Raw genomic sequence first — 14,451 nt, forward strand, 5'->3', positions numbered from 1 at the left:
AGGGCGGGACCCGCGGCCGGGGGTCCTCCCGGAGACAGGAACCTCCCTGGGGTGGGATGCCCCTGAAAAGGAGAGGAGCTCCCCTTTGGGGACTGAAAGACTCTCCCGAAAGACAGGAATCCCCCCAGGGAACTCTCCTTGAGGGCAGAAACCTCCTAGGGAGGCAGGAATCCCCCCGGGAGGACAGAAAACTCTGAGGTGGGGCAGAAATGCCCCTGTGGAAGCAGGAAACTCTCTTGAGGGCACAAGAACTCCCCTGGAACGGGCAGAGGACTCTCCTGGGGAACAGGAACCTCTTCGGGGTTTGAAAGCCTCCTTAGGGGCAGGACTCCCCAGGGGTCTTGTCCAGCCCCGGAGGGAGGGAGGCAGGAGATCTGGGCTATGGGGTGTCCCAAGCCCGGGGTGCCCCATCCCCCCCTCACCATGTGGGGAGCAGCGATGGGGCCAAGCAGTGACCCCCAGACTGCCACAGCCCCCTCCTCACCCTGCAAGGCTCAGTTCTGAACCCCGGGGGGACAAGATATGTCAGCCCTCCTAATTTCAGGATGTGTGAGGCTGGACCATCACCCCAGGCTCCCCTCAAGGATAGTCTTCAGCATCATAAATGGGATTTGGGACATGAACGGCAGCGGGAGCAGCCAAAAGTCCAACCTGCTCCATCACCCTGCCCTGCCCAGGGGCATCCTTAACAAACAATTAATTTGGGGTCCTTGGAAGCACAGCCCCTGGCACAGCCGTTGGGATCCCTCAGCAGCCCTCACCTAGCCTACCAACAAGGAGCTCCTTTCTGTGACCCCACTGGGAACAACTGGTTTCTGTAGCATCATCACAGAGCAGCATCTTCCTCTCTCCAGGAAGGACATCGAGCTCATCCTCAGGATTTTTGCTGGAGGACCTCGGGGAGGTCTCACAGAAATGCCTCCAACCCACGGGAGGAGGGAGCGTGCTGGATCCACCCGCCAGCCAGACTCAGGAACAACTGCCTTCAATCCCAAGAACATTTCATCTGTTTTCCACATGCCAGAGTTTTCTAAGCCAAGATAAGCTTTACTTTTTAAAAATAATACTGTGATACAGTTCTCAAATACCAGTGATGAATAGGATAGTCCAAGGAAAACGTTTCCAAGTAAAGAGGTGTCTGCAGCCAGCAAGCACCAGGATCTGGTTTATTGACTGCCATTCACATTAATTCGTATCCATTGCCTTAAGAACAGATGCATTAGGAATAGTGTTTCTGTCGAGGAGTGGCCTTTCCTGCCTGGGATGATCAGAAGTTTTCTCAATCGAATGCATTCCTTGCTGATAAAATGCTCTTTATGTATTTAAGAAACACTGAGAGAAATAGGGTCAGGAAGGGAGGTTATGGACATATGAGCTCCTGGCCATGCCAGGGAAGCAGAAGGAATGTGGATTTCTTGGATTTCTCCACATTTTGTGCTTTATCCTGCTCTGGAGAGGCCCAAGATCTGACACCACAGCTGTGAAAGCATCTCACTGTCATTCCAATCCTCTCTTGAGGTTTTGTAGGAAAGGGGCACAACTGGGAATGCAGTGCTCTGGGGTGTTCGGAGCCGTTGAGGGAGAATCGGACAGGGCTGGGCTCTTCGGTCACTGTGTAAATCCCAAAGGAGGGGAGCAGGATTCCACCAGCCTCCCAGTTTAGCCATCCAGGACTGGGCAGGACTCCCAGCCAGCTCCTGGCAGTGCCCAGATCCCCATGTGAGCAGGGCACAAGCGCTCGGGGGGACACATGCCCCAAAATCGCCATCAGACCTTGGGCTGCCAGTCATGATTTCCCTTTGCAGATCCCCTGGAACCAACTCCTCCCCCATGGGGTGGCACCACTCCTTCAGCAAGCTCCAAGCACCCATTTCAGCCCAAAAATTAGCAAATACAGTTTACAGCTGGTGGCCACCCATTGCTGCTCCCACCACAGAGGTGTGGGTAGCACTGGGAATCCCTGGTGTGGGCTGTGCCTGGGCACTGCTCAGGGGGTGTCTCCTGGGAGTGTTCCAAACCGTCTGAAATCATCAGGATAAACCCCTCCAACACTGTCTTTTTAGTGTCAGTGGCATTACTTTATCCTTGGCCAGGGTCTCTGTGGCCAGCAGAGTTCCAGCCTCCACAGAAACACAAATACAAAACTTTTTCACCTGTTTAGACATTTTTAGCAAATAAAAAAAAGTTCATTTGTTCTAAATTACATAATTCTCTTTCATTTATTACTGTTCTATCTTCTATTGGTTATTTATTTCTCACTTTGTATGTTAATTAGTCCATCTTTTTAGTCTTCTTAGTATCTTTGTAAAGTAGGAATCCTCTATTGGTTATTTATTTCTCACTTTGTATGTTAATTAGTCCATCTTTTTAGTCTTCTTAGTATCTTTGCAAAGTAGGAACTTCCAACACATAGATGGAGTTTTTGTTCGCCTCTTCTTTATCTTCAGGTTTCTGCAAAATGTCCTTGTGATTCATAAATTCTACATTCCAGGTGTCCAAACACACCAATACATCCTTCTCTCTCAGGCTTTGTTCACTGAAGCGTATCAGACTTAGTTTATCAAAACTTCAAGTCTCAGTACTTTTCCCAATCTGTGTTCCTATGGAAGTGGCTCATGACAACTTTGCTAAATGCTGGTGAAGAGTAATTTAGGAATAACACACTATTTATAATTTATATATATAGGTGATAATTAATTAAAACAATTAATTTAAAAGCTAATTAAAACCATTAACTAAAATTATCATTTAAAAGTTCTATTGTTTCCAACAGGGGGGTGCAATCAGGACAATTACCTCAGAGTTCCTCCCTACTGGGAGCACTGGGGGGGGCCTGCAATCACCCCAGAACCCTTTTTACTGGGGGGCCAGTTGCCTCAGAGACCCTCCCTACTGGGATGATGAGAGGAATCCCCTCAGAGCCCCTCCTTACTGGGATGACTGGGAGGGGCTATTGTCTCAGAACCCCTCATTACTGGCAGGACCGGAGGGTGAAGGGGGGGCACAGTTACCTCAGGGGCCCTCGTTCCAGGGAGGACGGGGGGGCAATTCCCTCAGAGATCCATGTTCCTGGGAGAACTGGGGACCCACTTACTCAGAGGCCCTCGCTACTGGGAGCACCAGGGAGCCAGCATCCCTAGAGGCCTTTGGGACTGGAAGGACCTGGGGGAACACTTACCTCAGGGACCCTCAGTATTGGGGGTCCTCTCAGGGGCCCTCGTTACTGGAAGCACTGGGGAGTCAGCATCCTTAAAGGCCCTTGTGACTGGGAGGACAGGGGTGCTGTTTACCTCAGGGACCCTCAGTACTGGGAGGACTGGTGTGTGCGGGGTATCCCCTCAAGCGCCCTGGTGACTGGGAGGGGGCAGTTACCTCACAGACCCTCAGTACTGGAGGGGATCCCCTTAGGATCCCCCATTACTGGGAGGACTGGGGCAGGGGGGAAGCCCCCTCAGAGCCCCTGTGCATGGGAGAACCAGGAGAGAGCAGTCCCTCAAACATCCCCATTACTGGGAGGGGGCAATTACTTCAGAGATCTTCATTACTAGGAGGGATCTCCTCAGGGATCCTCCTTACTGGGAGGACTTGAGCGGGGGGAATCTCCTGAAGTGCTCTTGTTACTGAGAAGACTGTGGGGGGAGGGAGAAACACCTCAGGGACCCTCAGTACTGGGAGAACTGGGCGGGGGAACCACCTCAGGGGTCCCCGTTATTGGGAGCACTGCGGGGGGGATCCTCTCATTACTGGGAGAACTGGGAGGGGGGATCACCTCAGGGACCTTCGTTACTGGGAGCACTGCGGGGGAGAACCCTCTCATTACTGGGAGAACTGGGAGGGAAGATCACCTCACGGCTCCCCGTTACTGGGAGCACTGCGGGGGAGAACCCTCTCATTACTGGGAGCACTGCGGAGGGGGTTCCCCTCAGCACTGGGAGAACTGGGAGGGGGGATCACCACACGGCTCCCCGTTACTGGGAGCACTGCGGGGGGGATCCCCTCGTTACTGGGAGAACTGGGAGGGGGAATCACCTCAGGGACCTTCGTTACTGGGAGCACTGCGGAGGAAATCCCCTCAGCACTGTGAGAACTGGGAGGGGGGATCACCTCACGGCTCCCCGGTACTGGGAGCGCTGCGGAGGGGGGTCCCCTCAGCACTGGGAGAACTGGGAGGGGGGATCACCTCACGGCTCCCCAGTACTGGGAGCGCTGCGGAGGAAATCCCCTCAGCACTGGGAGGTTCTGTCACAGCCGCCCCTCCCTCCCGCCGCCCCGGTGACGCCAGAGCGCCGCGCGGTGTCGCGGGGCTGACGCGGCGCGGGGCGGGCGCTGTGGCGCTGTCCGCGCCCGCAAACGCCTCAAGTTTCGCGCCGACGATGTGTGCTCCGAGCGGGGTGAGAGCAGAGCCGGGCCGGGGCAGCGGGGCCGGGCCTGGGCCGCGGCTGAGGAGGGCCGGGGCTGATGAGGGGAACGGCGCCTGATGAGGGGAGCGGGGCCTGAGGGGAACTGGGCCGAGCTCGGCCCTGCTGGTGCCGGCCGGAGAGGAGGCCTGGGCCTGCGTTAGCGCCTGAGGGAGGAGGTAGTTGAAGGGCCTGGCCTTGGCCTGGGTGAGAGGAAGGAGGATGGTCCAGTCTCACCTAGGAGTGAGCTGGGCCCTCTCGGGTTTGTGCAGGCAGAGAGCTACGTCCAGGAGGGATGCCTCAGCAGGGATCTGGACGGATGTGTGGGAATGAGACCTATTTGCCTGTGGAGGAGGAGCCTGGGATCAGAGGATCAGCCAGGCTCGAGTTGGGCTGTGTGAGGGGGAATGGGATTATCGTTGGCTGAGGTGGTGGGAGAATGAGAATTGCACTGGGTTGGGCAGGGGGTGGGTCCCCTGAGCCTGTTAGACCGGTGGTCTGGAGTAGAGACTTGCTGGGGACTCCTGGTCTCCATCTCTCTGCTGAGGCTCATTTTCCTGCTTGTGCATCTCCTCCTCGAGCCTCTGCTCCTCTGGGAACTGTTCCCTTTAGGCATCGTGACTCTTAGCCCTTCTGTCCCCTCCCCATAATCCCTAATCCCTCTGACCCCTGTTTCCCCCTCTGCAGTGACGGTGGCAGATTATGCTAACTCAGACCCAGCTGTCGTGAAGTCTGGACGGGTGAAGAAAGCTGTGGCCAATGCAGTGCAGCAGGAAGGTGAGTCTGCCCTGGGGCCCCTGCCTTCCCCATGCTGCCTCCACGTTTTGCTGGCCTCTGCATGACGTGTGAAACTCATCTTCCTTAAACTGAGAAAATGTGTGTCCTTTAGTGCTGAAAATAAGCCCATGCTGCACTGTAGAATCAGATGTTAAGGACTTAGACAGGAGGTTTTGCAGAAAGCCTGCTGCAAGTCCAGTAAAAATTGCTGAGTCTTTGTTAGTGCCTGAAATGGAAAGACTTGCATGTCATCTCCTGCTTGAAGCAAAACATAACGTGATTAAAGTCTTTATTACTTTATTACCACATACAAAACTGTAGATAAGTTTATTAGCAGGTAAAGTTCTTTGCAGGGGGAATAAGGTTGTGATAGTTCTGTCAAACACGTTACAAGGAAGTCTTGGGAGAGTGTTGCTGTTTCTTTGGTGAACTCTGTAAACAAGGAGTTTTCCTGGAAGGGGAGTGCAGTATTTTGGTATCTACTTCCTCCTTGTCTGCCTCCTTGTCTGGGAGCTTTCTGAACTAACACACCCCACTTGCTTGAGAAGGGATGATGTTTAGGCCTTTTAAATGTAGCTGGTCACACGTGTTGGAGGTGGATGTTGTGCTGACAGTGATGACTGAACTTTTCATAAAGGGAAACTTGGTTTGCTACTGAAATCTTGCATTTTTGGACACAGTATGCTCTTGGCATGAGTGCCTGTTGGGGCAGTGGTGCTCATGAACATTCTCTTCAGCTGCTGCTTCTCAAGCTTTTAAGATCAGGGCACCTCCCTCTTAGGTGGCCTCCTTTGTTTGGGGCATCCCTCCTCCCGTTCCTGCTCCTGCTCACCCATTTGTGTTCTGTCTCCTTCAGGCGAAGTCCTGCACTTCAGCATCATGCTGGCAAACTGCTGGTATTCCGTGCTCCCTGCCCCCAGCATCACCTGCTTTATCCAGTTTATCTCCTTTCCTGCTGTGTTTCTGGTTCACTCCCTCCTCATCCTGGGGACTCCAGGTCACAGCAGTTCCCTGCCCACCCCTTTGCAGTGCAGTCTCAGGGGGTTTCCCCTCTGGATTCGGGCATCCTCGGGATCTCTCCTCCCGAGCCCCAGGGCTGTGCTCCAGCGTTATCTGGTGCAGCCATGACCGTGCTGCAGCCTTATCTGGCCCAGCCTTATCTGAGCAGTGTGCGGTGCCACGGGGACAGGAGCCTCTGCCCCAGCTCCAGTCTTTGGCCTTGCTGCCCTCCTGGAGCTGGGCTCAGAGTAAACCCTGTGCTGGGTGTGACTGCAGCGGGTGGGGAGCTTCCCACAGGGAGCATCCCATGGGAGCTTCACCGGCCCGGGAGCCAGAGGCAGGAGGAATGTTTCTGGGCTTTTTTCCTCCCCATTCTAATGCCTAGGATGGGAGGATTTACAACAGTGAGGTGAAGAGAGGGTGCCTCAGCAGGATTGCAGTGCAGCCATTCACTGTTTAGTGGACTTGTGCTGTTGACTCAGAGGTTGATTTTTCCTTTGCAGAGTGGGGTGGGCTCTTCTTCTAACCCCCCTTCTGAATCCCTGTCAGTTTTGTCCTCTCTTGGTTGGCTGTATTTGATGTCATAACTCACTGTCATTTGTGTTGCCACATATTTCACTCTCTTTTTGCCTATAAAAGGTCATGTAGAGAGGGCAGTACGATTTGGCGGTGGGGGAAACAGCTGCTGTGAATGCATCCAGGTGCCTTGAATGCATCCATGTTCCAGGAAAGCATGCAGTTCACAGAACAAACTGCAAAGTGAGGTAGAACTGGTTTAGCAAAGCACTGAGGTGTGTCTAGTCAGTGGGTACAGTCAAGCTCTGTCTTTCCATCTGCTGTCTTTTCATTTTAAAACCTTGTTTGGTGGTTAGAAATGAGAATATTTTTCACCTGAGTTTATTTATGTTCAGTTTCTTATTTTTTTGTTGTTGTTGTTTGTTTTTCTGATGCTCTGTCCCTGTGATTCAAACAGCACATTTTGCTCTTCAGTAGCTCTGGTGACTGCAGTGACTGGAACTGGGATGTATAAAACCTTCCTGGGATTCAGTTTGTGCTGGGTAGAAAGGCTTGAACACTATAAGCCTTCTCTGACCTCATGATCATGTTCTATTCTTCACCCAGCCTGTTGGGTTGAAATTCAGCTCTTGAATGCAAAGCTTTTGTGCTGCTGTGGCAGTGCTGGTCTGTGTGGCAGTGCCTCACACAGCTGTAATGTAGGACCACACCTTTCTTTTTCCAAGACTGTCATTACTGACTCACATGTGGATTTTTCTGCCCTAATGAGTCCTCAGTTTACAGATCAAGTTTTTTAAATAATATTTTCAAACAGGGATATGTCTAAACGTGTCCCCAGACGCAGAAAAAAACCAACCCCAAACTCCAGCTGACTCAGCTTGCTGTTTTCCTTGCTAGGCCAGAGTCTTTCCATTCACTAAATTCCAGGGTGAGTGGAGCTCCCGTGTGCTTGACACTGAGTTCCATCCCTGTTGGATTGTGTCATCGGCTGCAGGATGTTTGTCCTGCTTCGAAGGGAGTGAGTCTTCTCTGTGCTCATAAAACAGTTGCAGAGCAGGTGCTGGCTCCAGGCTGAACGTGGCCATGCAGGGCAGCTCTGCTGTTCAGGGAAACCCATTACCCCTGGCCTGCTGTTTTATTTGGAGTTGTAAATAGCTTCAGCTAAACCATTGGGATCTGCATACTGTGCTGGTAATCATCCTCGTTGTTCATTCTTTAAAACAAGCAGCTGAGTAATTATGTTTCCAATTCACTCACCCCTGCTAATCTTTCCCCGACAAGGTAATCCTTGAGCTCAGGATTTACTTGCTTGTGTCACTCACCAGAAAGCTTTAAGGCAGTGGTTCCACTGAAGCATCTCCTGAACTTGGATAGCCTTTTCCTCTCTGCTGTTGTACTTACTGTCGTTTGTCATTCCAGTAAAATCCCTGTGTGGTTTGGAAGCTTCCTGTGTCCCTACTGAGGAAGTTCTCTCTGTGTCAGGAGAGTCCTGTGACAGCAGTGATGAGATGGATACCAAGGAGAGCATCAACGGGAGGGCTGCCTCGAGGAAAAAGAAGAGCAAAAGGCACAAAGGTGTGGTCACCTGCCCTCCTGGGGCTCTTCGGGCTGGTCCTGCATGGGGGATGCTCATGCTGGGGATTTACAGGATGGTCACGGGGCTCTTGGGGTATTCTGGAATTTGTGTGTGCATAAAGAAATGCCAAGGGTTTAGTCACTTGTAAATCTGCTGGCACTTGGTCACAGGAGCTGTATTTGCACAAAGGCAGAGCCTGGGGCATGAAATCAAAGCCTGAGAGCTCCTTGCTTTTAGCAAATATCCTTCAACCTTGGAAAACAAACACTGCTATTCCAGAGTTGTGAAACTTTGCCACTGGCTGTGTTGCTTCACTGAATATGGGGTGGCGGCAGCAGGTTTCCTTTGGGGTTGAAGTGCTGCTGTCCATGATGCAGTTGTTGCCAAAATACAAGCTCTGTTTTCAGCGTGTTTCCAAGACTGGTTTGTTACAAAAGGGTTTAAAGGGCTCTTTTCCCAGCAAGGAAGTGCATTTGATCCTAGTGGCATCATAATACATTAATTCAAGGGAGATGTATCCTTCAGCCTTTACACTTTGTGCAGCTCCATAGAAATCCATCAGCAACGCAGTGTAAGCAGCAAACAGCTCTGCTGCACTGGGGAACCCTGCAGAAGTTTCTGGTAACAGGTTGCTTTCAGGTTGAGAAGCAAATTTTAACCAGTTTTCTTGAGCTTGATAGTTATTTATGTAGCACGTCCACCACAGACTGAAGGTGGATAGCACTTGCTCTGGGAAGGGAGTTAAAAGAGGCGTCCTTCAGAATCCTGGCAAAATAATATCTGAGTGGCTGGAGCTATGAGTCTGGGAAGACAATATTCTTTTCTACCACAGCCTTCTCTTGTTTCTGCTACATGTTTAGGGAGGAAAAATTGGTGGTAGAACAGTGATGCTTCTGGCTGCCCTCTGAGTTCAGCAGTGTGGAGTCTGATGGCTTCTTGAGCCAGAGCTGACCCAGCAGAGTGGGTGTAGCAGCCTGTTGTGGGTGTGCCTACCATAAATCTGAAGTGCTGTGGGGAAGTGATCCCATCCAGAGCTTTCTTTGGCAATTATCACATAAGGATAAAGAACTGCTGTTTGTATTAACCTGCTGTCTCAGGGTCAGATCTGGCACCCTCAAGTTCCCAAACACCCCTCCTAGGCCACAGACCTCACAGCAGCTTTTCCTATTAGCACTGTGCACACATTGTATTTTCCTTCTCTGTTCTTAACCTTCCTAGTGCTCAGTATTGTTCACCTACTTATATTACGTGTGGTGTAAACTACAAAACACTGCAGGAATGAAAGGAGTGTGAGCCCTCAGTTCTGGCTGAGCAGTTCTGACACCTCTGAGAGGAAGAACAGGCCATTCTCTCCATCTGAATTGCATTAAAAGTTCCCATCCAAGAAGCTTTAATGAAATTAAGAGATTTAAGAAAAACACTTGCAGAACAGAATTCCCCTCCCTGACAGAGCTCCTGCAAAAATATTGTGACCACTGGAACAAAGAATTGACAAGCCCGGCAGTATCAATGCTCAGAGTCTTCAATTGTGAAGCAGTTTTGCTGACCTGTTAAATGTGCACTTTTGATTAAAAATGCAGGAGCTTGGCCCTCCTTTACATAAAGTTGCCTCTTTATTTGCCATCCAATTTTTATTTCTCAACTTCAGTGTGGTATTTCAGCTGTGAAAGGGTCAGGCATCGAAACAGGGTCCAGAAAGGCTTTGTAGTTTCCGTCCTTGCACACAGAACTGACTTGGACAAGATGCTGAACAAAATGACCTAACTCTGTGTGCTTTGAGCTGGGCTGCTGGGTTAGAAACCTCCAGAGAACCCTTTCAGCCTGAATTCCTTTACGAATCTGCCACTTTGCCCACTTGTGCAGCAGGGATAGCAGCGGCAGGTGTCCAGCACAGGGGAGGTGTCGTGGCTGTGTGGACACTGATGGGAACGGGGAGCAGGGCCACTGAGGTTGTGCAGACTGGGGCTCAGGCTGACTCTGTGTGTATAATTCAGCTGCCCACCTGTGCTGCCAGGTGTGCAGCACGTGTCTCTAGGTGGGAATCGGTGCAGATGTGATGTCCTGCACTAACACACCCTCGTTGCCTTTAGAAGACGCCGAAGCGGGAGGAGGAGAGGAATATCCCATCGACATCTGGCTGCTCCTGGCTTCCTACATCCGCCCTGAGGACATCGTCCGGTTCTCTCTGATCTGCAAGAAAGCCTGGACTGTCACTTGCACTGCTGCCTTTTGGACCAGGCTCTACAGAAGGTGAGGCTCTAGAGGGTTTTTAAACTGGTTGTGGGAGGTTTCAGTAGCGAGCAGTTCTCTGCAGAGCAGGAAATAAGGGAATAATTCCCGTGGGGCCTGGGCCCTGTGTTTTCACTTTGCTGAAGTGCTGTGGGCCCCATTTGGCAGTGGGTTGTGGAATATTCTTCTCCCACAAAGACAGGCTGGGACAGCTGGGGTTGTTCAGCCTGGAGGAGAGAAGGCTTGGGGAAGACCTCCCTGTGGCCTTCCAGTAGCTTAAGGGAGGCTTATAAAAGGGAGGCAGAGAGACTTTTTAAATGTGGTGGTGACAGGACAAGGGGCAGTGGTTTTAAACTGAGGGCAGGGTTAGATCGGATGTTAGGAAGAAATTCTTGGCTGTGAAGGCAGTGAGGTCCTGGCGCATATTGCCCAGAGCAGCTGTGGCTGCCCCATCCCTTGAAGTGTCCAAGGCCAGGTTGGAACAGCCTGGGATAGTGGAAGGTGTCCCTGCCCATGGCAGGGGGTGGAATGAGCTGAGCTTTAAGGTCCCTTCTAACCCAAACCATTCTAGGATTCGAATATCGCATCTGGAAATGGATCTTTGTGGTGTATTTCTGTATGTTCCCTATAAAATCTCAGAGTGTTGTGTCCTTTTCTGCTTGCCACGGCCCAACACTTGTGGATGTCAACCTCTCCAAGTGCGTATGGCACGGTCAGTGCTGAAAGGCAAACATCACTGATGGACAACTTGCCCTGCCTCAAGCTCTGATCACGGCCACCTCCCTGTAATTGGGGCATTTTGGAGGTGTAAAGTGGCAGGAGTAAGTGAAAGCAAGGAGGGCAGAGGGGCGGTCAACACTTGATACAAATCCTTCTGTCCCAGTGCATGCCACTGGGATATTCCTTCAGGACAGAACATTTTCTTTACACAGCTCTACCTGCTGCCCAGGAGGCACAAGCAGCAGGGGCACAGAGTAGAGAGCAGCTGTGGTCATCCTCAGCCCTAGTTTTAAGTGTGACATTCCCTAGCAAAGGCTCCTTTGGGATGTGACCAAGGAATGGCCCTTGAGCGCAGGCGTTCAGGCTGCTCAGGCAGTGCTGAGAGCTGCAGTCAGCTCAGCTAGGAGTCCCTGGGAACCTGCAACAACCTGCAGCCCTTTGTGAAGCCTGCAGCCACATCCCCGGCTGGTCTCTGGGCAAACTAGGAATTATTGGGAATTGTAGCAGGATGTGTGGGCTGGAAGCCTGCCTGGTGCAGGTCAGGCCTTTGGGGCTGCCATGTGGTGTCCTGTCAGCAGCACAACCCCCTTACAGCCCTCCGGGCTGACCAGAGTCCTGTGGTCAGTCAGATGTGGAGTTTTCCCCTGACATGGATGTGTCCCTGGGGGGTCCCTGCCCCGTCTGGCTGCGCCCTGGAGCTGACACGGTTCCTGGTTGTGCAGGCACTACAGCCTGGACGCGTACCTGCCCCTGCGCCTGCGCCCGGAGTCCATGGAGAAGCTGCACTGCCTGCGCGCCTGCGTCATCCGCTCCCTGTTCCACATGTACGAGCCCTTCGCCGCCCGCCTCTCCAGGAACCCCGCCATCCCAGACAGTACTCCCAGCACTTTAAAAAATTCCAGAGTAAGTGGCATCACTCAGGAACTGGGGTTTGTCTGAGTTGTTGCTGTTACTGTTTGGTTTGTTTTATTCTTTCTAGAAGAAAAACAGATGATGTGGAGATGGTCAGCAGTGAGGCTGAAGTGTAGAATGGTCATTAACTGGGTATTCTCAGTGGAATTTGTAAAAGTGTACTGGTTACTTATATCTGTAGTAACTCTGTGGAGTAACTTCTGCCTTAGTCCTACACAACACCCTTGTAAGCAGCAAAAGAGCCCTGGTTTCACTGGGTGTCAGAACTGCCAGGGATGTTTGCAGCTCTCCCCTACTCTGAACGAGGCTCCATAGGATCAGCTTTTATATGTTTTGCTTTATTCTGACGCTGTCTGCCAGAGCACAACTTCTCTCTGTAACAGGCCTCTGGAGAGCTCAGGAGTGACACTGATGCCAGGAGTTGTGTCACCCTGCTTTCCTGCAGGTTGTCCATGGTCTGGTGTCTGGGTGAGGCGGGGTGGTGACGCTGGGGTGAGCATGGCAAATGTGCAGAGCCAGTGTCTGCTTTGGGACTGGGCTGCACTTGTGTTGGGCTGTGAAGGGTTTGTCTGTGGTGTGGGCAGGTGATTCCCTGTGCTGTCCCAGCTTGGACCACCTGCGTATCATTCCTCTTTAATTGCTATTGACCATTAACTCTGAAATGCCTTTGTGTCTCTTGTTTGGTTTTAACTTGCAACTGGCCGGTACTCTGTGAGCAGCTTAAGCAACAATGTGAATTCTCCACCCTCCAAATCCAAGGTCAAAAACCTGTCAAATGAGGTTTTTGGAGCCAAACTGAAGTGGGTTTCATTGAGGAGTTGTTCTTTCTTTTCTACTCAAAATAGAGGAGCCTCATCTATCCATATGTGACATCCCCCCTTCTTCCTTCCTCTCTCTGTCACAGGCTGTCATAGGCTCAGGGAGCATCCAGCAGCACACAGGAGGTGGTGCTGCAGCACAGGGATAAGCACATAGCTCTGTGTGCGGTCTTATCTCTGCATCCAGAGCTCCTTGGTCTCTTCCTGAGTCTCCAGGCTGGGGATCTTCATTCTTACCAACTGAAAAAGCAAGACATTTTGAGGAAATTGCAGGTTAACTGTAGTCCTGAGCCCAAACTCCCACTGCTCATGGCTGTAGGAGCCGGAACCCCAAGGCAGTGCTGGCAGGGTCAGCATTTTGGGAGGATTCCTGGTGACATCATAACGGCTTTGGTGCCCACTGCTAGTGCTTCTCCTGTACTAACGGTTGGAAGGAGGATCCTTTAAGTGCAGTCTTTCATTGTTCAGCTTTTAAAAAAGGAAATTAAATGGAAATGAAATGGCAATTAAACTTTGTCAGAGCAGTAGAGGTTTGACCTAACCCCTTGCAGCATGAAAGAGCCACCCTGAGTCTGGTCTTGCTGTACTACTGCACTGCAGGACTCTGAGCTCCACTTGTGTGACTATGCACAGAAATTCCTCAGTACAGAGGGTTTGGAGGAGAACCTGGCACTGCCTCCCCATGTTCTGGCTTTCCTGGGCTTTGGTTTTACCTTTGTGGGTTGCTGACACTAACGGCAACGCCTACCTAAACTGCATGTGGCTAGAGGAGAGCCGAGCCCTGGGTGTGATCCAACCTAGCTTTTCCTCTTTAATTTCCTTTTTTCTTTCCTTAGCCTAGCTTGTGTGGGACACTGGAGCCGTTATGGTGTCAGCAGAGGTGTTTGCCCTTTAAAGACACCCCATTATTTTGGGCGGAGCGGCAGCCGCACGGCGCGTCTGAAGGGCAGGACGGCTGACCCGAGGACGACATCCTCTGCCCCTTAGGAGGTACTGACCTTTTGTGCTTCACTACTTGCCATGACCAAACAGGTTGCTAGACCAGGCTGTCTTTGCAGGTGAACTACAAATACCACCAACGGTGGAGTTAAACTCAGCAGCATCTGCTGCTCATCCGAGTTGAAAAAGATCTCGAGAATGTTTTTATTGGAAAAAACCTGAGGGCTGCTTCCTCCCAGGTGGAGATTATTCCATGCATGTTTCTGAGCTTTACTCCACAGAGCTTTGTTGTTCACCTCATGAAGATTGTGGAGATAAAGGTCCTTTAAGGAGTCTCGTTTATGGATATGACTCAGAGTTGAAGTAGAGGGTCTTGTATCCCCTTTGGTCTCTTCAGAGCCCCTGTCGTGGAGGCTGGCTCTGGCTTTGTTTTATTAGGATCACTCCATCCTGGAGTGAAGTTAAATGTGTGCTTTGCCCTGCAACCCAGTCAGGCCTTCTCTCTTCAGGAGAGACTGTGTATGGATCACAGGGAGTTCTCTTTACCCACATGATCCCTCCTTTTCCT

At 51.5% G+C, this 14,451-nt stretch overlaps 1 protein-coding gene across 1 annotated transcript in view; it reads left to right on the top strand.

Moving 5' to 3' along the window:
• TMEM183A (transmembrane protein 183A) overlaps positions 1-14,451 on the top strand; it is a 27,936-nt gene that overhangs the window by 10,219 nt on the left and 3,266 nt on the right. The window contains exons 2-6 of the mRNA XM_008634674.2: positions 4,283-4,391; positions 5,085-5,174; positions 8,109-8,264; positions 10,356-10,515; positions 11,937-12,117. Coding sequence (XP_008632896.1) covers positions 4,283-4,391; positions 5,085-5,174; positions 8,109-8,264; positions 10,356-10,515; positions 11,937-12,117 — 696 coding nt within the window. The remainder of the gene's footprint in view (positions 1-4,282; positions 4,392-5,084; positions 5,175-8,108; positions 8,265-10,355; positions 10,516-11,936; positions 12,118-14,451) is intronic.

Source organism: Corvus brachyrhynchos, unplaced genomic scaffold (genome assembly GCF_000691975.1).
Source record: "Corvus brachyrhynchos isolate BGI_N302 unplaced genomic scaffold, ASM69197v1 scaffold555, whole genome shotgun sequence".
Lineage (NCBI taxonomy): Eukaryota > Metazoa > Chordata > Aves > Passeriformes > Corvidae > Corvus > Corvus brachyrhynchos.